Source organism: Marmota monax, unplaced genomic scaffold (assembly GCF_021218885.2).
Source record: "Marmota monax isolate L192 unplaced genomic scaffold, Marmota_monax_Labrador192_F-V1.1 WCK01_AAM20220418_F8-fsc00373, whole genome shotgun sequence".
NCBI classification, from domain to species: domain Eukaryota; kingdom Metazoa; phylum Chordata; class Mammalia; order Rodentia; family Sciuridae; genus Marmota; species Marmota monax.
The window spans coordinates 275,463-298,918 of NW_026692275.1; the positions used below are offsets into that span (position 1 = coordinate 275,463).

Below are 23,456 nucleotides of genomic sequence, written 5' to 3' on the forward strand. Positions count from 1 at the left end.
AAGAGACACAGGCTAGTAGAATGGATCACAAAACAAGACCCAACAATATGCTGCCTACAGGAGACGCATTTGATAGGAAAAGACATACATAGGCTGAAGGTGAAAGGTTGGGAAAAATCATATCACTCATATGGACTTCAGAAACAAGCAGGAGTGTCCATACTCATATCAAATAAAATATATTTCAAGCCAAAGATAATCAAAAGGGATAAAGAAGGACACTACATACTGCTCAAAGGAACCATACACCAACAAGACATAACAATCATAAATATATATGCCCCAAACAATGGTGCAGCTATGTTCATCAAACAAACTCTTCTCAAGTTCAAGAGTCTAATAGACCACCATACAATAATCATGGGAGACTTCAACACACCTCTATCACCACTGGACAGATCTTCCAAACAAAAGTTGAATAAGGAACCTATAGAACTCAATAACACAATTAATAACCTAGACTTAATTGACATATATAGAATATACTACCCAACATCAAGCAGTTACACTTTTTTCTCAGCAGCACATGGATCCTTCTCAAAAATAGAAAATATATTATGTCACAGGGCAACTCTTAGACAATATAAAGGAGTAGAGATAATACCATGCATCTTATCTGATCATAATGGAATGAAACTGAAAATCAACGATAAAAGAAGGAAGGAAAAATCATGCATCACTTGGAGAAGGAACAATAGGTTACTGAATGATCAATGGGTTATAGAAGACATCAAGGAGGAAATTGAAAAATTCTTAGAGATTAATGAAAACACAGACACAACATATCGGAATCTATGGGACACAATGAAAGCAGTTCTAAGAGGAAAATTCATTGCTTGGAGTTCATTCCTTAAAAAAAGGAAAAACCAACAAATAAATGATCTCATACTTCATCTCAAAATCCTAGAAAAAGAAGAGCAAAACAACAGCAAAAGAAGTAGAAGGCAAGAAATAATGAAAATCAGAGCTGAAATTAATGAAATCGAAACAAAAGAAACAACTGAAAAAATTGACAAAACTAAAAGTTGGTTCTTTGAAAAAATAAATAAAATCAACAGACCCTTAGCCATGCTAACGAAGAGAAGAAGAGAGAGAACTCAAATTACTAGCATACGGGATGAAACAGGCAATATCACAACAGACACTTTAGAAATACAGAAGATAATTAGAAATTATTTTGAATCCTTATACTTCAATAAATTAGAAGATAGTGAAGGCATCGATAAATTTCTTAAGTCATATGATCTGCCCAGATTGAGTCAGGAGGATATAGACAACCTAAACAGACCAATATCAATTGAGGAAATAGATTAAACCATCAAAAGACTACCAACTAAGAAAAGCCCAGGACCGGATGGGTATACAGCAGAGTTTTACAAAACCTTTAAAGAGGAACTAATACCAATACTTTTCAAGCTACTTCAGGAAATAGAAAAAGAGGGAGGACTTCCAAATTCATTCTATGAGGCCAACATCACCCTGATTCCTAAACCAGACAAAGACACTTCAAAGAAAGAAAACTACAGACCAATATCTCTAATGAACCTAGATGCAAAAATCCTCAATAAAATTCTGGCGAATCGGATACAAAAACATATCAAAACAATTGTGCACCATGATCAAGTAGGATTCATCCCTGGGATGCAAGGCTGGTTCAATATACGGAAATCAATATATGTTATTCACCACATCAATAGACTTAAAAATAAGAACCATATGATCATCTCGATAGTTGCGGAAAAAGCATTCGACAAAGTACAGCATCCCTTTATGTTCAAAACTCTAGAAAAACTAGGGATAACAGGAACATACCTCAATATTGTAAAAGCTATCTATGCTAAGCCTCAGGCTAGCATCATTCTGAATGGAGAAAAACTGAAGGCATTCCCTCTAAAATCTGGAACAAGACAGGGATGCCCTCTCTCTCCACTTCTGTTCAACATAGTTCTGGAAACACTGGCCAGAGCAATTAGACAGACGAAAGAAATTAAAGGCACAAAAATAGGAAAAGAAGAACTTAAATTATCACTATTTGCAGGTGACATGATTCTATACCTAGCAGACCCAAAAGGGTCTACAAAGAAACTATTAGAGCTAATAAATGAATTCAGCAAAGTGGCAGCATATAAAATCAACATGCATAAAACAAAGGCATTCCTGTATATCAGTGACAAATCCTCTGAAATGGAAATGAGGACAACCACTCCATTCACAATATCTTCAAAAAAAATAAAATACTTGGGAATCAACCTAACAAAAGAGGTGAAAGACTTATACAATGAAAACTACAGAACCCTAAAGAGAGAAATAGAAGAAGATCTTAGAAGATGGAAAAATATACCCTGTTCATGGATAGGCAGAACTAACATCATCAAAATGGCGATATTACCAAAAGTTCTCTATAGGTTTAATGCAATGCCAATCAAAATCCCAACGGCATTTCTTGTAGAAATAGAGAAAGCAATCATGAAATTCATATGGAAAAATAAAAGACCCAGAATAGCAAAAACAATTCTAAGCAGGAAGTGTGAATCAGGCTGTATAGCGATACCAGACTTCAAACTATACTACAGAGCAATAGTAACAAAACAGCATGGTACTGGTACCAAAACAGGCGGGTGGACCAATGGTACAGAATAGAGGACACAGAAACCAATCCACAAAACTACAACTATCTTATATTTGATAAAGGGGCTAAAAGCATGCAATGGAGGAAGGATAGCATCTTCAACAAATGGTGCTGGGAAAACTGGAAATCCATATGCAACAAAATGAAACTGAATTCCTTTCTCTCGCCATGCACAAAAGTTAACTCAAAATGGATCAAGGAGCTTGATATCAAATCAGAGACACGCCGTCTGATAGAAGAAAAAGTTGGCTACGATCTACATACTGTGGGGTCGGGCTCCAAATTCCTCAATAGGACACCCATAGCACAAGAGTTAATAACTAGAATCAACAAATGGGACTGACTCAAACTAAAAAGTTTTTTCTCAGCAAAAGAAACAATAAGAGAGGTAAATAGGGAGCCTACATCCTGGGAACAAATCTTTACTCCTCACACTTCAGATAGAGCCCTAATATCTAGAGTATACAAAGAACTCAAAAAATTAGACAATAAGATAACAAATAACCCAATCAACAAATGGGCCAAGGACCTGAACAGACACTTCTCAGAGGAGGACATACAATCAATCAACAAGTACATGAAAAAATGCTCACCATCTCTAGCAGTCAGAGAAATGCAAATCAAAACCACCCTAAGATACCATCTCACTCCAGTTAGATTGGCAGCTATTATGAAGTCAAACAACAACAAGTGCTGGCGAGGATGTGGGGAAAAGGGTACACTTGTACATTGCTGGTGGGACTGCAGATTGGTGCAGCCAATTTGGAAAGCAGTATGGAGATTTCTTGGAAAGCTGGGAATGGAACCACCATTTGACCCAGCTATTCCCCTTCTCGGTCTATTCCCTAAAGACCTAAAAAGAGCATGCTACAGGGACACTGCTACATCGATGTTCATAGCAGCACAATTCACAATAGCAAGACTGTGGAACCAACCTAGATGCCCTTCAATAGACGAATGGATAAAAAAAATGTGGCATTTATACACAATGGAGTATTACTCTGCATTAAAAAATGACAAAATCATAGAATTTACAGGGAAATGGATGGCATTAGAGCAGATTATGCTAAGTGAAGCTAGCCAATCCCTAAAAAACAAATGACAAATGTCTTCTTTGATATAAGGAGAGTAACTAAGAACAGAGTAGGGACAAAGAGCATGATAAGAAGATTAACATTAAACTGTGATGAGAGGTGGGAGGGAAAGGGAGAGAGAAGGGAAATTGCATGGAAATGGAAGGAGACCCTCAGGGTTATACAAAATTTCATACAAGAGGAAGTGAGGGGAAAGGGGAAAATAATACAAGGGGGAGAAATGAATGACAGTAGAGGGGGTAGAGAGAGAAAAGGGGAGGGGAGGGGAGGGGGGATAGTAGAGGATAGGAAAGGCAGCAGAATACAACAGACACTAGTATGGAAATATGTAAATCAATGGATGTGTAACTGATGTGATTCTGCAATTTGTATACGGGGTAAAAATGGGAGTACATAACCCACTTGAATCAAAGTGTGAAATGTGATATATCAAGAACTATGTAATATTTTGAACAACCAACAATAAAAAAATTAAAAAAAAAAAAAACTCTCATAACCCAATCGTGTCTCCTCTAAATTTTGTACTGTCTCACACATGAGCCTTTGGGGGACACCTCACATCTAAACCATAATATTATAAAAACTGGAAAACAGGATATTTATATTTTAGACCCCAAATTGAGGTTTTTAATATATAATTTTAAATGTTTCTTCATATATTTTACTAAGGAAGAAGCAATTTTAGAAGTAAAACTCTTAATAAAACCAAAATAGTAAACAAATATGCTTATAAAATTTGATGACCATATTGGAAATCACTATCATTTTTCATATCAACTCATGTTTCCCATAAGATGACATTACATACACATACACACACACACATAAAAAGAAAGAGTTTTCCCCCCTTTAAATAATAAACTTGAAAGTAAAAATGGGTAACTGCTATTAGCATGCAAAATCAATGAAAAATATACTTGTAAAGAAAATAATCCTTACGCAGATATACTTTTTAAAAACTGTTTTAATTCCTTAATATACCTCTAAAGAAGAAAAACAGTATAATTTCATATTGAAAATGTTATCTTATCAAAGTATATTCATATCAAAGGGTATCTACTTCAGTTTTATACAAAATCTTAAATTAAATTTTTTTTAAAAAAATAACTATGTTCTTAGTTCAAGTGAATAATTGTTAAAAACTGAAAAATTAACAAATAATTGTTTATTTCTCAAAAAAAATTTTTTGAGAGCAAAGTAACAGGATTTATTAGACTAGAAGGAAGGGAGGGAAGGAGGGAAAAAAGAGGAAAAGTGAGCTCCAGAATGGGGAACAGTCCTAGGAGAGGGGTACCAATGCTTTTTTAAAACAGTAAGAAAGATGCTATGGTTTGAATATTTGTGTCCCCCCAAAATTTACAGCCTGAAACTTTAACCCCCAAAGATAATGTTATTAGGAATGGGACCTTTGGGAGATGATCTGGTAATAAGAGTAAGCCTTCATGATTAGTATAAGTGTAAAAGAGACTTTAAAGAGTGAGCTCTCCCCCACCACCAGGTGAGGATGCAGCAGAAGGCAACATCTCTGAACCAGAAAGTGAGACTTCTCCAGACACTGAATCTGCTGGCATATTGATCTTGTACTTCTCAGGCTTCAAAACTGTGAGAAAGACACACCCGTAGTTTATAAACTACTCAGTTTGGTATTCTATTAGAGCAGAATCAATTAAGACAGGAAGGAAATAATCAGTGTGGCATAAAAAGTCATGGAGTATTCTGTGATTCCTACATAAATTTTAAATACAGAGTTATAATCTATTCAGACCTCCTTAGGACCTTTAGCAAAGAAAAATACTTATTCAAGGTACATGAATAATTTATAAAAACAAAAAGACCTAACATACATGATAAGTTTAGTGGGAAAAGAAACAATGAGGGTGATGAGAGAGAAAGAGGAAAGAGGATTCTAGGAAACAAAGTATGAAGAAAAAAGAGGGAAAATATGCTTTGAACCAATCCAGGAAATCCAAATTTAGATTGGGTGAATTAAGAACTTACTATTCATTCTTTTTGTAAAAGCCTACTTATAGGATACAATTAAATGCAAAGTCTCATTACATCTAAAACATAGTATTATTTATTTATAAAAATATCCATTCATACCTGTTTTAAAGAAGTAAATCTGCATAATAAACTACAGTTATATGAAAGTTTTTAATTCACTAGGCTGGGAATTTAGCTTGCTGGTTGAGCATTTTCCCAGCACATAGAATGCCCTGGGTTCAATTCCCAGAACAAATTAAAAAGGAAAAAAACAAGAAACTTTTGAGTTTACTACTCTGATCCAATCTTTGACTGTAATATCAATAAAATTTACTTCTATACTAATAAACAAATATATCCAACGGTCAAAAATTTATCCATAAGATAGAAAATCTGATAAAGAAACAGGAAGTTAAGTACTTTTCTATATAATTAACAAACAATGTTAGTAAGGCGTGTGTTTCTTCTAAAATCTTCAAAACAAAACCTAAAATATGAGCAGTCTTATTTAAGGAAAGCTGTGTTTGGAATCTTAAAGTTCAGGAGGAGAATTTTCCCTAATATAACTACCGAAGTCCACATACAATTGATCACAACTCTAGGTATAGAAAATTGCCACATACTGAGATTTAGTTTGTATACTCTAGTTTTCAACCCTTATATGTGTGAGAACCTCTCAAAAACATCCCTCAGTACACATAGTGATTTTAAACCTATCATAAATGGGTTAAGAGCATAGTCATCTTGTGCATGAGGAAATACTATTCTCTGAGTTAACATGATTCAAATCACAACTCACAAAATAATCTATACTATATCAGAGTGCAGTTAAAGTGTACACATAAAGCCAGCTATCAGCAACAAATCCAAAAACATGAAACTAATTTGGGAAACTCCAGTAAACATAAAGCATGTGGATTCAAAGACCAACTAATACAACAAAAATGTAACAATTTTTAAAAGCCAAATTAAATTTGTAGTTAAAATATGCACACAATTCTACATACTTTGAGAATTTTTAGTAATTAAAAACAATAAAATTAGCCAGGTCTGGTGGCACACACCTGTAATACCAGTGGCTCGGGAGGCTGAGGCAGGAGGATCATGGGTTCAAAGCCAGCCTCAGCAACTTAGGGAGGCCCTAAGCAACTCAGTGAGATCCTGTCTCTAAATAAAATACAAAATAGGGCTGGGATGTGGCTCAGTGGTCAAATACCCCTGAGTTCAATCCTCGGTATAAAAAAAAATGATAAAATTAATAACATTTAAAAAGCTTCATAAGAACAGGTGACTTAAGAGAAAGATGGCATGCCAAAGAAGATCAAATGGAATCACCTTATTATTAGATTAAATGGAATTACCATGTTAACATGTCAATAAAAACAATTGTAAAAAATAATTAAAATCAATTAAGAAATCAGTAAATAATTTGGAAAACTACATAAACTTTCTTGAAAAAAACATTTATACATTTCCCAAACAGTGAAATTTATGCTTTTCAAGTGCTCAAAAAATACTCTCAAATGCATTTAAAAGATAAAAGTATATTTTTAAAAGTCAACATAAATTGAAGTTTTGAAAATATAAATGGTATCTTATGTAGGAGTTTTTTTAAATCAGTAATAATACTAAAGGTAATTTGTGAAGTTTAATTTTAACATAAAAATTTACTGCAAGATTATTTTAACCCAGTTGTTAAGAAACAATTACACATTATTATTTCTTCTTTAATACCAAATAATGCTAATTAGGTATTAATGTTAATACCTAATTTAAATTAGGTATTTTAGGTAAATGAGCTAATCTGTTTCTTAAATCCAAAAATAAGCCAACAATGAAAAATAGGAATCTAACTTTCGTTCATTGTTTTAAAGTATTTTCTGCATGGTTTTCCCAAACATTAATTATAATTCTAATTGTGACCAGTCTTATAGCTTCTAGTAAGGATCTAATCTAGGTCAACGATAAGCAAGTAAATGAGCATGAAAACTGTATGTACTAATTCTATGATATATACTCATTTTATGCACACACACATCTTTATCAAGCTTTCCTTAAATTGTATGTTTAGTTTTTCCTTCCAACTTAACTCAGGATTAAAGGGAACTCTAGAAGTCATAAATAGAGACCAAAACCAAGTCCCTTATTTTTGCTAAAATGTCAATCTAACTGTAGTAGATTTAAGGTGGATGTAAATAAACATTGTATATATTTCTCTTAATGCTATTCAAAAATCTCAGAAAATATTTCCCTGGGGGGGGGGGAGCAATTTGATGTCTCAAATAGAAAGTTTCACTCATTAAAACAGTTTTAAATAACCTTACTTACAGATATGTGTTCTTAAAATAATGGTTGTGTAATATTCTACTTCAGTTATTTCTATATGGGAACTTAGTAAAACCTAGTTTATCAGTTAGTCAATAAACCTGTTCAATGAATACTAATAAATCTAAATTTATCCAGAATAACAAATGAGAATACATGCTATTTCAAAATAACATGCATCTCTTTAAAAATTCAGGCAATTTTCAGAATACTTAAATCACGTTGGCTGAGTTGAGGTTTAGTTTCTATAGAATAAAGTTTTTTTATTGTTTTATACTCTTTCGTGAAATAAAAATTTGATTTAAACTACTTGATTATAATTACTTTCTTTTGCCTTGTACAGGATGCATTCCATTATTGGCCTACACCTAGTTACCCAGAAATATTAATGGAACAATACTGTTTCAATTAGGCACAATTTCTTCCACTTTAAAAATGAGGACTTCGAAGCCTAGTTCTATAACTAGTCATATTTTAAATTTGGATTTAAAAAATGTAGTAGAGGCATATTTTTTTAAACAAATACAGTATGAAATTTTAATTTTCAGAGTCAGTGAAATTTTTTTATGTTGTTTTTATGGCTATTTGCTTTACTTCCTTCTTTCCAACAAGATTAATATCAATCTTCATTCTTTACAGTTAGAAACACACAGGCCTAAACTGTATCAAAACATAACATGGTATTGCCTGGTAAAGTCAGGTAATCTAGCACCATAAGAACAATTTGTACTAAATTTTAACACTATTCATTAACAGTTCCATTTTCCTGAGTTTGCGTTTGTTCCTTGGCATTGGCTTGGGATATAATCCATCTTTTCAGAAGATATTCCTTGCTGAGGCGAATTTGAGCACCATGCTGAAGTTGGAAAGAGCATAAAGCTTGAAGAGGACGAAGCAAAGTCTGTTAAGGGAAGAAAAAAAAAGACACTGAAAATTTATCTGTGACAAATCATGATACCCTACTTTTTTCTTTCAAAAACAGAGGGAATATTGCCCATATTTCTATATGGAAAACAAAGTTTAAACTAAGTTTAAACTATGTTTTATTCAAACATAGTAAAAAAATTGTTGCTCTAATACTAATTTAATCTATAAAAAGCAGACTAAAAGAAACTTTTAGATACAAAGATAAGTACATTGAATTAGTTAAGTCAGTTTCAGTAACAAAGAAATGCAAACTTACTGACAATGACAATTAAAGGGTGGCAGCAGGAGGTTAAGTGGTTTACTTCTTTTCTCCCCAGAGTCTAGGACTACATACAAATTAGATACCTGGGCTTTAATGCATATGAAATCATCCTAACTACACGTGTGTATCTGTCTAAATTACCCTATAGGGCCTAGCATGTAATATAAACACATAAACTGAGTGGATTTAGAAGCTAACAGTGAAGGACGGGGTTGTAATATAACTATAGTACACACTCTACTGAAAGTTATTTAAATTTAAAAAGAAATTTTAAAAACACTATGTCAGGGTTTTAAATACATTTTGGATTGGATTGTTTTCTTGGTCTTGAAACTCCTGCCTTAAACCTTTGAAATAGTAATAGCAAATTTTTTTTTTACTATGTAAATAGTAATAGCAACAATTTTTTTACTATGTTTGAATAAAACATAGTTTAAACTTCATTTCTCTTGTCTAAACCAATGAACTTCTATTCTTCCCTTGTCCCCTCTTATTGTATATTATCATCCACACATTGGAGAGAACATTCAGCCTTGTTTTTTTGAAATTGGCTTATTTTTCTTTTCTCTCTCTCTCTTTTTAAAATTTATATATGACAACAGAATGCACTACAATTCTTTTTAAATATTTTTTTAGTTATACATGGACAGAATATCTTTATTTTGTTTATTTATCTTTTATGTGGTGCTGAAGATCAAACTCGGTGCCTCACATGTGCGAGGCAAGCGCTCTGCCACTGAGTCACAACCTCAGCCCTACAATTCTTATTACATATATAGAGTACAATTTTTCATATCTCTGGTTGTATACAAAGTATATTCACACCAATTTGTGTCTTCATACATGTACTTTGGATGATAATGATCATCATGTTCCACCATCATTTCTAACCCCATGCAACATCCTTTCCCCTCCAACCTCTCTGCCCTATCTAGAATTCATCTATTCCTCCCATGCTCCCTCTCTCCCTATCCCACTATGAATCAGCCTCCTTATATCCAAGAAAACATTTGGCATTGGGTTATTTGGGATTGGCTAACTTTACTTAGCATTATCTTCTCTAACTCTACCCATTGGGATTGGCTTATTTCACTTAGTATGATAATCTCCAGTTCCATCAACTTACTGGTAAATATCAAAATTTATTCTTCTTTATGGCTGAGTAATATTCCATTGTGTATATATACCACATTTTCTTTATCCATTCACCTGTTGAAGGGAACCTAGGTTGGTTCCAAAGTTTTGCTATTGTGAATTAAACTGCTATAAATATTGATGTGGCTGTGTCACTGGAGTACGCTGATTTTAAGTCCTTTGTGTATATACCAAATGGTATATAACTGGGTCAAATGGTGGTTCCTTTCCAAGTTTTCTGAGGAATCTCCGTACTGCTTTCCAGAGTAGTTGCACCATCTGCATTCCCACCAGCAACATATGAGTTAAACTTTTTCCCCCACAGCCTTCACAAAATTGTTACTTGTATTCTTGATAATTGTCTTTCTGACTGGAGTGAGATAAAATCTCAGTGTAGTTTTAATTTGAATTTCTCTAATTGCTAGAGATGTTGAACACTTTTTCATTTCATATATTTGTTGACCATTCATATTTCTTCTGTGAAGTACTTATTCAGTTCCTTTGTCCATTTATTGACTGGATTTGTGTGTGTGTGTGTGTGTGTGTTACATTTTTTAAGTTCTTTGTATATCCTGGAGATTAATGCTCTGAGGTGCTGGTGGTAAAGATTTTCTCCCATTCTGTAGGCTCTCTCTTCATGTTATTGATTGTTTCCTCTGCTATGAAGAATCTATTTAGTTTGATACTATCCCATACCATCACATTTCAAGTTATTGATTCTTGATTTACTTCTCACACTTTAGGAGTTTTGTTGAGGAAGTCAGTTCCTAAGCCAACATGATGAAAAATTAGATCTACATTTTCTTCTAGTAAGTGCAGGAGCAGGATCTCTTGTCTAATGCCTACGTCCACGTTGAGTTGATTTTTGTGCAGGGTGAGAGATAGGGATCTAATTTCATTTTGTTACATATGGATTTCCAGTTTTTCCAGCACCATTTGTTGAAGAGGCTATCTTTTCTCCAGTGTATGTTCATGGTGCCTTTGTCTAGTATGAGATAACTGTATATATATGGGTTTGTCTCCGTGTCTTTTATTCCACTGGTCTTCATGTCTGTTTTGGTGCCAGTACCATGATGTTTTTGTTAATACAGCTCTGTATTATAGTTTAAGGTCTGATATTGTGATGCCTGCTATAGCACTTTTCTTGCTGAGGATTTCTTTGGCTATTCTGTACCTCTAATATTTCCAAATGAATTTCAAGACTTGCTTTTTCTATTTCTATGAAGAAAGTCATCAGAACCTTAATAGGAACTGCATTAAATCTATATAGTGCTTTTGGTAGTATGGACATTTTGACAGTATTAATTCTGCCTATGAAAGAACATAGATATTTCCATATTCTAAGGTATTCTTCAATTTCTCTCTTTAGAGTTCTGTAGTTTTCATTGTAGAGGTCTTTTACCTCTTTTGTTAGATTGATTCCCAAATATTTTATTTTTTGAGGCTATTATGAATGGTATAGTTTTCCTAATTTCTCTTTCAGTTGATTCATCATTGATGTATAGGAATGCAATTGATTTATAAGTGTTAATTTTATATCCTGTTACTTTGCTGAATTCATTTATGAGTTCTAGAAGTTTTCTAGTGAAAGTTTTTGGATCTTCTAAATATATAATCATGTCACTGGCAAATAGTAATAGTTTGAGCTCTTCTTTTCCTATTTGTATCCTTTAATTTCTTATAATTTCTCTGGCTAGAATTTCAAGGACTATGTTGCATAGAAGTGGTGAAAGAGGGCATCCCTGTCTATTCCAGCTTTTAGAGGGAATGCTTTCAATTTTTCTCCATTTAGAATGATGTTGGCCTTGAGTTTAGCATATAAAACTGTTATAATGTTGAGATAAGTTCCGACTATCACTAGTTTTTCTAGTGTTTTGCTCATGAATGGATGCTGTATTTTGTCAAATGCTTTTTCTGCATCTGTTGAGATAATCATGTGAATCTTGACCTTAAGTCTATTGATGTGACGAATTACATTTATTGATTTCTGTATGTTGAACCAGCCTTGCATCCCTGGGATGGACTCCACTTGATCGCGGTGCACTGTTTTTAATGTTTTTGTATGCAATTTGCCAGTATTTTATTAAGAATTTTTGCATGTATGTTCATCAGGGATATTGGTCTGAAGTTTTCTTTCTTTGATGTGTCTTTGTTTGGTTTTCATATCAGGGTGATACTAGCTTCATAGAATGAGTTTTAAAGGGTTCTCCCCCTTTTCTCTTTCATGGAATAATTTGAGGAGGATTTGTATTAGTTCTTCTTTGAAGGTCTTATAGAATCCATCTAATCCTGGGATTTCCTTTATTGATAGGCTTTTGATAGCATCTTCTATTTCATTCTTGAAATTGGTTTGTTTAAATTTTCTACGCCTTCCTGATTCCATTTCGGTAGGTCCTATGCCTCTAGATATTTGTTTATGTCTTCAAGATTTTCTATTCTACTGGAGTATAAATTTTCAAAATAGCTTCTCATTATTATTGGATTTCAGTAGTGTCCATTGTGATATTTCCTTTTTCATTGCAAATTTTTGTAATTTGAGTTTTCTCTCTTTCTCTTTGTTAGCGTGGCTAGGGATTTATGAATTTATTTATTTCAAAGAACCAACTTTTTGTCTCATTGATCTTTTGATTGTTTGTTTCAATTTCATCAATTTAGGCTCTGGTTTTAACTATTTTTCTGTCTTCTGCTTTTGATGTTGATTTGTTTTTCTTCTCCTAGGGCTTTTAGATGTAATGTTAGGTTGTTTGGCGGCTTTCTATTATTTTAATGAATGAGCTCAATGCAATGAACTTTCTTCTCAGAACCGCCTTCAAAATCTCAGAGATTTTCACAAGTTGTATTGCTGTTAATATTTACCTCTAAGTATTTTTTTTAAATTCATCCCTATTTCTGCTATCCATTGGTCTTTTAATAGTGTATTATTTGGTCTCCAGGTGTTAGAGTAGCTTCTATTATTATTGATTTTTAATTTCATTCCATTTTGACCAGATAGAATGAAAGGTATTATCTCTCTCTCTCTCTCTCTTTTTTTTTTTTTTTGTATTTGCTGAGTTGCTTTGTGGCCTAATATATGGTCTACCTTAGAGAAAGATCTGTGTTACTGATAAGAAAGTTTATTCAGTCATTCATGGATGAAATATTCTATATATGTCTGTTAAGTCTAAATTATTAATTATACTTTTTAGTTCTATAGCTTCTTCATTTAGTCTTTGTTTGATGAGCATGTTAAAGTCACCCAGTATTATCGTGTTGTAGTTTATTTGATTCTTAATATTGAGAAGGGTTTGTTTGATATAAGTATATCTTCCATTGTTTGGGGCATAAATATTTACAATTGTTATGTCTTGTTGATGTATAATTCCCTTAAGCAGTATGAAACCCCACTGAATTTAACTGCTGCAATAAAGACTCTGTTTACATGCAGTCAAACATAATTCCTAATCAATGTACACCAACGGAAAAAACAATTAATATTTTGCAAAAGCTTTACAAAATATAATTGTTGAAAGTCCCTCAGGTATATTCTCATAATTTTTAAAAATAAAGCAGGAGAGGAAATGGGGAAGTATATATTACTTTACAGAGTGAGCACAGTGGACAGATTAAATTGTGAAATATCTTACAATACATAGGAAACATAACTGGACTACATACAGATTGAGAAAACTGAAGACTCTATTGGTATTTTAAGACATTTATTACATTCTTCATGTATAGGAGAATACTAATATTCTTTTAGTCAAGAGCCTGGAACTTTTCCATCTTAAATATAAGATTTCATCCAACTAAGGTAATTAAGGGAATGAATTTTGGAGCTAGATCTAGAATACGCCCCCCTCCTTCTAGGTAATAGTCACCTGGGTTACTAACAAATATGCCAGTCGTCCTTACTGGTAAATGATCAGATTGCATTAATCACCCTTTAGAAGTTAGGCATGACCTAATGAAATGTGAACAAAAGTAATGTGTGTCACCTCTAGCCAGAAGTGTTAAAAGTGGTGTAGGATTCACCACGTTTCCTGCATCTTCCTTGATGAAAATGGAATGATGTATCTAGATATTTTCTCCATCAATCCATGTTCCCCACTGACTGCAATGAGCAGAGGTCCTATAGTCAACACCACTGGATAAAAAGCATCAAATAGGCTGTTGTCAATGATGCCATTTTAAGTCACTGCAGTCTAACCTAGACTGATCACTATCACTAGGTATGTATTTTAAGTTATATAACCTCTGTCTCATTTTTTTCATCTCTAAAATGAAAAAATAATATCCATCTCACAAGGCTTTTATCATAGTACTGAGATGATACAAAGCATTGTGCATACTGATAATAAATGATAACATTTTTATATAAAAAGATCATCATATCTGAGGCAATATGAAAGTATAAGAGTCTGACTGATTTAGAGGAACAAAGAAAATCCTCCACTTAAAAATAATTTAATTTCTAAATGTTTATTTGGGGAAACAATTGCTTTATAAATCTTTTTGCCTATATATGCAGAGTCTATTTTTAAGGGACCATTATCACCAGCTTCAAAGCTTTTTTCACATTTCCTTTTGAAAGTTCAGAAGGTAAAAATTAATAAGTAAAAGAAATCCTGCAATGAAAAAAAAATCACTAAGCACAATCCCCTAAGCCCAGGTAAGTAATACAGCAGATGAATAAAATACACCAAATTTTAGTTTGAAATTTCTTTTATCAATCTACAGGTAAGATTCAGAGGGACAAGAAAGGGTAAAAGGTTTAACTCTTGACTGCCTATGTTGACAACTGTGGCAATTAACAAACATTATGTCACTCAGTTCTCAAAGTACTGTGATGTAAACATACACACACACAAACATACACATTATAGGTAGGAAACAAGCACAAAGATTAAGTGAACTGCTCACTAAAGTGGTAATACTAAGTGATGAAGTTTTAAATCAAACCTACTTTAAAGCCCATGTCAAGCTACTTTTGGGAACTATGTTTTCAAGTCATGCTACTTCTACATGCTCAAAAACTGCTTTAGAATAAAGGAAGAAGAATCAAAAGACTAACAAAGCTATTCCATACTGAGTTCTTAATTTTGAGGGGTCCTATGGCAACAGAATAAAACCATGAAAATTTATCACTCTTTCCCATCATCTTAAGGTTTTATTAAAATGTCCCTAATTAAAAGTTATTGAGCAAAAATGTATTTCATATGTAGAGTATATGGGAGGATATGTGTAGGACATATGCAAATATCCTTGGGGTCCTGAAACCAATACCCCACAGGTATTTGGGGACAACTGTCAAAACAAGCATATCTAAAGTAGAATTTCTGTGTTTTGACAAAAGTATAACTCCTGAAATACACATTGTAATCAAGATAAAAATCAACTCCATCACCTTAGAAAGTTCCCTCTGGCCCTCACTCAATTCTCACACTCCTGGAGAAGCATGCACTATACAAATTTCTATCTTCTTAGATTAGTATGACTGATTTTAAAGGTTCATATAAATGAAATCATGCAATTTGTGCTTTTGTGAATCTAGCTTTTTATCTTCAATACAGTGTTTTTCAGATTTAACAGCATTGTTCTATTTTTCAGTATTTTATATGATAAAGTTGTGTGTCTGTCTATTCTGCTGTTTAGATATCTGCATTGTCTCCACTCTATCTATTATACAAACTATGAAAAGTTTTATAAAAATTTGTGATTAAAAGCTATCATTTCTCTTAGTACTGTATCTGTGAATAGAATTGCTGACTTGCAGAGTAGGTACGTGCTTAACTTCACAAGAAATTGCCACATAGCTGTTGATTCCACTGCATACAACTCCCTGCAATGTATGAAAGTTTCTGTTGTTCCATAAATGCCAATATTGGGCATGTTCAATACTTTTTATCTATTGAGTACAGTAAAATGTAATTGTAATACTATTGTTTGAATTTATTTCTCCCTTATAACTTACAATGTAAAGAAAAATTTACATGTTAAAAAATGTATTTCATAGCTTTCCTCTCCAGGTGTTCAGAGCAGACTATAATTTTTTCTGCACCTACATTTAGAACAGACAGGCTAATTTTTTACTGAAATTGATTTTAAGAGTTGGACTTAGAGTTCCTCCACCTAATAAAGTGGCTTTTACTATAAACTGGGGGTCAATTTTTGCCATCTGTAATAATAAGCAACTTGAAATCTTTCCTTGTACATCTCTTCTGCTCATGCTAACACCAACCATATTATCAACCCCCACAAAATCACAGGTGATTGTCAAACCTTGTTTTTCTGCTCCTGGCCATACAGTACAATTACTCTTAGAGACCAAAGTAAGCAAAATGAGGGCTCCAGAACCTTGGTTTACTGTGGGATTTTATGTTAAATTTAATCCACATATAGTAACAAAAACTGAAGAGATCAAAAAAATTATCCACATTCTGTATCTTAAACTTTGGTTGTTCTTAGATATTATATTAAGAACATAAGCTATTTTCCAAGTTTCAAGTTGTATGATAAAGTTGTGTTTTTTTTTTTTTTTTTTTTTTTTTTTTTTTTTGCTTTTAAGATATCATATCACAAAGCACATGTAACTTAGCAAGAGTCAAAGTCAGCTTTTGGCTTATATCATCAATGAATGCTTTTAATGACATCAACAGTCAAAGTGGTAAAATGTTGAAAATATGATATGTTGATGAAGAAGAAACCCTGAAACAATATCAAGAAAGTTGTTCTAAATATATAACATCAATTTTTGATAAAGTTCCTTCTCAATTTTGAAACAACTCATTGTGGATCAGAATCGAGAATATTTGTAAAATAGAATGTGAAACATTCTTGGCTAATGGCTTTGTTGCCATAATGGTAGACTAATTAATACCAGATATTATACCTATAAAACTGGGAAGGGGAACAGCAGCAGCAGCATTTGTAGCAATAATACAACCCCTATCCCTAATCCTAACCTTGTTTTAACTATATCTACTATTACTATAAATACCATCATTACCAACAAAGAAGTTTCCAGTTAAGATTGCAGTAAAGATCCAATTTCAACTGTGGGAAAAGGAGAAGAAACTTCATAGAAGGCTGTTTCTAGGCTCAAAAGGAGCCTAGAAGGAGAGGGAAAATCAAGTTTTAAGTCTATATTCAAAGAATATTTCATTTTTCTAAAGATATGAACTTTTAACAAGACTTTGGTTTGATATCTGAGCCTAGAATTTTACACTGACAAAAAGGGAAATACAGACATTACACAGAAAGCAACTTTAAAAAGTAGCACTAGGTTACGTCTTTCTGTAAAGATAGCTAAAAAAGTGTGTGTTGGCTTTGTTGTTGTTTTTTGTTTGTTTGCTTGCTTGTTTTTTACAAGGATACAAAGTACAAAAAGATGATGTTGAATAAACGAAAGAAAAATAAGTACAGGGGAATATAAAGTGCTATGTTGATGGTTGGGAAGTAGGTAATAAAGTTAAAGAAAAGGCAGAAAAGTCTCCCTAGTCAAGTGTCCTTGGTGAATTTTTTTTTTCCTCAAAGGAAAATAAAATTGCCTAGATCTCAAACTAAGACTACTTACACATATGCACACCCCCAAAAAAGCCCACTAATGAAAGCCTGCTTCTTTCAAAAGAAGGAAAGTCTCCAACTTTTGACATTTTTTATAGTTTAGGATCGGTTAGAGAAAAAGGCAATTCAGTGCATGCTTCTAGCACTTTTTAACACTCCTTGCTCTTGAGACACTGTTGTTCTCTTTCGGATTAATATCTTGGTAACTAATCCAGTTACTCTGAGCCAAGCTTTTATCCATTATTGAAATTTCCTTCATAGTTGATGTAAATCTTACAGTAGTAACTATAGTGTATAAAGAGGGAGAAAGAGTACCTTAGCATGCCTGTGTCATGGTGTATGGTGGCGGGCAGCGTGTAGCAGGAGGAGTTATAAACATTATCCTCTGACTTTTTTTCTTCAGTTATAATTATCAAGATATTTCAATTATTAAAAACCCTAACAACTTAAGTTTTACTTACATATATTTTTCTTTTACTATAAATGCAAAATTTCTTACATATTCTAAATATTGAGATGTTAATAAGCTCATTGAAACATTACTCTTTGCTGATGATTATTATTTATATGTGCAATTTCAGACTTTAATGGAAATTAAACAGAATGATGATTATAGGTTATATCCTTTTCATATTCTGTAGGTGTTTCTTTTTTTAAAAAAAGTATCATTTTTAAACTTGAAGCAAGTATAATAAGATAAAGAGGATGTTAGCATATCTCTTCAAGTAAAGGCACCAATGCAAAAAATAATGATGTTGCTACAGAAAGTTATTTTAATTAAAGAAAAAAGTTGAACACAAAAGAATACAAACTACTAAGAAAAAAAGAAATAGAAAATACTAAAGAAAAATCTAGCTAAAAAGCTATTTAATGTTGTGCTACTTAAATGCAAGTTAGCATATTACAAATGTTGTTTGCACAGTTAAGTATGAATATTTAAATAATGCAATCTGGAATACTAACACAGAAAAACACCAGAGGGGGAAAGAGGGTTATAAAAGTACATAAATTCCTATCACAGATACATTCAATTTGTCAAATTGAGCAAATTAAACATCTAAATTTTTAAAATAAAATATAACTGAACTCCTACTTTCAAAAACTATGACTTTTCTCATACCTCCTGTATGTGATTATTCTTCTCCAAGATGGAAAGAGCAACAGCAGCACATTCCAGTGTAGAAAGGCATCTATTGGTTGGCTGCATCCGAATGACATACTGACTGGAAATGTTCGTTTTTAACTGCACCTAAAACCAAAAACAAAATAACAAAATGAAATTTTGGTCTTAAATTTAAAACTATAACGTTTGTGCTTTAAATATTAATTACTTTCCATATAAAATTGCTAGTAGTTTAAGAAATAACTGAATGTATCAATTATTTCATATATAATATTCTTTTCTTCTTTTCACTGTTAAATAGTAGAAGGAAGATGATGGTTACACATTTATCTGACAAAGATGATACATCTAAAATATATACAAAGTCCTACATATCCAAAATACAGACTAATAACTCCCTCTCAGTGGGGAAAAAAGTATACACTTCATGAAGACAGATATAAGAAAGGTACACGAGTATATGAAAAAGAGCTCAAATGATCTAATGTAAATTAAAACCACAGTGGAATAACATTTCACACTCATTAGAAATAGTTAAAATAAAATAAATAAAGATATACAGCAAATTAAACTCTCACAGACTGTAGAATTTAAAATGATATTACTTCACAATTTTTTAAAATCATGCTTTATCCCCATTATTTCTTAGTATAGTATAAAGTGTTATTTAAAGTGTCATAGGTATACCTGTGTAGATGGTGTATAAAGATATACACAAATACACACAAATATATGTAATCCTCTCTTAGGTAAGAAATAGTATGCTATACATACTTTATATATACATTTCTCCATGGATATATTTTTTTATCTGAAACCTGAAGATAGAGTCAGACATGAAAAACATCAGCAGAAAACCAATAGTCAACACTTGGGATTTTTGTCTCCTATTTTAAGTAAATAAAATTCAAACAATCTTATAAAGTCACATTCCTAGCCCACATTCTAAACAGAATCACATGTTAGGATATGCAGATAGAAGATAATTTCAATTTTTACTTCTTCAGGTGTTCTCTCTCGTTTTGTTAGTATTCTCAAAGTAGTATGAGATCACTTCAAATCCATGACATCTTATCCTTCAATTCCTTCCCTCTTCTGTGTCTTATGCAGTCCCTCATAATGAGAAATATAATTCTTCTAGTTTGGCTCTTTGTTTAAAACAATTTTTCTCTATGGCTTTTATTTCTCAGAAAGGGAACAGGAAAGAGTGGGATACTATGGTTGCAGCTTAATGGACACTATGAGTATATATTTGATTTTGGAATACATACTTTATAAGCTGACTAATAATATTTGGAGTATGATTATATTAAAATTAATTTATATTTCTCCAAATGGAAAGATGTGAAGGAGATTCAGGGAAAGGAAGGATGAAAATGGTTAAGAAATATATACAGTGATAAAAGAAAGCCTATGATTAAATAACTGCAAGAATATTCACAATGTTGATTAACTGTAATTACTAACAGTTTTAATAATTCATCAAAGATGAACAGAGAATAGCCAACTACTGCTCTCAATACTTAATCCCCAAGTTTTCCTTGGATGAATTTATAATAGACATCCCATTATCACAAAATAATTGGGACACAGGCAAAATTCAGTCAATTTTACTTACTGGAATGAATTTTACTTTTTAAAAGACATTTGTTATTACAGGGAGTAATTTTATTTCCTATTGTAAGAAAATTCAGAATTTGAAATTTCATATGTTAAAAGACTTCAGGGCTGGGGTTGTGGCTCAGCGGTATAGCATTCACCTAGCAGGTGCAAGGCCCTGGGTTCAATCCTCAGCACCACATAAAAATAAAATAAAGGTATTGGGTCGAACTACAACTAAAAGATACATATTTTAAAAAGTTAAAAAAATACTTCAGAATATCCTTCACAAATCATCTTTCCAGGAATTAAAACTAAAAGACCAGATAGCTAATCTGTATCATAGTGATGACATACATGTTATTAGATGATAGCATGTTAAATGTGGTCTCATAGCTTCTCCTTTCATGTTTTTGTGCTATTCCATCTTCATCACATACTCTATTCAATTAGCAAATGAACAAGAGGAGAAAGAAGTGGATAAACTTTTAGGCAAATCCCAGTAGCTCAGTGACAGAGTGCACACCCTGCATTCTATCTCAAGCACTACTTTAAAAGAAACAGGGGTGAGGAGAATTAGCATAGACAAAAGCAGGATACATAGAAAGTGGGCTGGTTGAAAAATCATGATAATTTTATCGAACCTGACAATAACAAATCAATCTCACCCATATCATTAGTTTCTTAGTTTCCCTTACCTCCTCCTCACCTATAAAATCAGATAGCTAGATGTGATGGTGTCAATTCTGACAGCTGAATTTATCTCGTAGGTATGAACCCTAAGATTTTATAAATACAGACAGAGGTAGATATATTTGCAAGTTTTGAAGTCATGCTGACTCAAAGAATGCCTCAGTAATTTTCTCTTTTTAAAAATATTTATTTATTTATTTATTTGTTGGTTTTTGGCGGACACAACATCTTTGTTTTTATGTGCTGCTGAGGATCGAACCCGGCCACACGCATGCCAGGCGAGCGTGCTACCGCTTGAGCCACATCCCCAGCCCCTAATTTTCTATTTTTGAAACCTGGTTCTCTATGATATAAGCTGAATACTCTTAATGAGAAACAGGAAAATCACTGGTTGGTTCAAATTCTATTGGTATAGTTTGTGGGCTTATAATAAAGTTTTTATTTTAGAAACTTAAGCTTCAGACCTTTTCCATTGATTCTCTGAATCAGCTAAAAGTTCAATTTCTAGAAATTCTTTTGTTGTTATAATACCTTCCTTTTTTCTCTTCCATTACATTAGATAAATTTTTGGGAGACTAAGGCAGGAGGATTGCAAGTTCAAAGCTAGCTGCAGCAATTAGGAAGGCCCTAGCCTGTTTTAAAATATAAAATAAAAAGGGCTGAGGAGGTAGCTCACTGGTTCAGCACCTCCAGGTTCAAAAAAAATACCAGATAACAGTATGGATGACTATGATCGCTGTTCAGGTGCCTTTTTAAAAATGTTTTTACAAATTTCTCCTTCCTATTTATACATTTAGCTCTTTTTGTTACAAGTGATTTTTGCCATTAAAAGTTTAAATAACATACATACTCAGTGGTTTAGTAGTGACCTTTAGGACTAAAACAAATATTCAAGGAAATAACAGGTTGTGGAATATGTTTGCATATTATTAAAGATTTTTAAAAATAACTTATTGCTATAAACAATAATTAATTCTTTTGTTGGGCAAAACTAACAAACACCTTAAAATTTAAATTAGAATTTTAATTCAACTCCTGATAATACTGCATTTTAATAATCTGATGGTAATCACTTTTTCTCTATAATCAGGCAATCTTAAGTCAAGTTCATTACTATTCAAAATTATTGTGTGTCTCAATTATTAAGACTTTCTAATCACTTGATCAAATTACTTACAGGTTTCTAGGAAAATCAACCTATTTTCCACGCCGTCTGAAACAATTCTAGACTAGAATAGGCTTAAACAAACTTCTTTTTAGTAACATCCTGAAGTCTTACCATTGAGAGACACATATAAAAACCTCCTTTCTGTAGCAGACTTATTTCTATGATCTTTCCCAGGCTAGATTCATTATCTGAGTTCATGAGCTGCCCCTTGAAAGAGAAGCACTTAACTTTTTCTTCTAGCCCCAATCCCTCAATTCATTTCACTCTTTTCACTCCCTTGATTTAGTTCAACTATATGACCTAATAGTGGTAAAAGTCCAGCTTTGGCATCAGACAGATGCCAGATCTAAAACAGATTTAGTCATTTATGTATAAGATTTCATGCAGTTATAAATAATAAATTGCTTCATTTAATTCTCATAAAGACCCTATGAAGTAGGTACCTTCATTATCTTCACTTTATAAAAAAGGAAACCAAAGCAGAGAGACATGAAGTAACATGCTCAAGGTTCCAAAATTTGTCATGTCAGAGCAGAAACAGAGGCTTATTCAAGAGCCTGAGTGAAACAACCAGGTTAATATCTTAAGTGGATAAATTTGTAGGCAAATCCCAGTATAGTAAACAAATAAAAACAAAGTTTTTCTATTGGAAAACAAGGCTGGGTACCCTGAAGAATACCCTGTATAATCTTCTGAACTTAATCATTTTTTTAAAATGATAAGGAGGGAAGGGTCTTTTACACAAGTATAAAAGTTACTTGCAAATATCAGTGTCTCTGCCTTGCTCCAGTTCTGACATACCACAAAGCCTGTCCCTGCCTTACTCCAGCTCTGACCTATTATAAAGCCTGCAAAGTTTTTACAAAAAGTAGAAATTCTATGAATTAACATGGAAACTCAGAAAATATGATAAAAATAAAGTTCAAAGGGACATCAGTTGTAGATAAAATGAAAATATCAGTGCTACTCCTCAAACA

The 23,456-nt window shown here is 32.7% G+C and overlaps 1 protein-coding gene across 1 annotated transcript in view; it reads right to left on the reverse strand.

The window, feature by feature from the left end:
* Nucleotides 1-5,777: 5,777 nt before the first annotated feature.
* Nucleotides 5,778-23,456, reverse strand: part of Dtwd2 (DTW domain containing 2) — a 140,560-nt gene continuing 122,881 nt past the window's right edge. Inside the window, exons 5-6 of the mRNA XM_046440101.2 lie at nt 19,017-19,145; nt 5,778-8,932 (exon numbers count right to left, since the gene is read on the reverse strand). Coding sequence (XP_046296057.1) covers nt 8,774-8,932; nt 19,017-19,145 — 288 coding nt within the window. The 3' untranslated portion in view covers nt 5,778-8,773. The remainder of the gene's footprint in view (nt 8,933-19,016; nt 19,146-23,456) is intronic.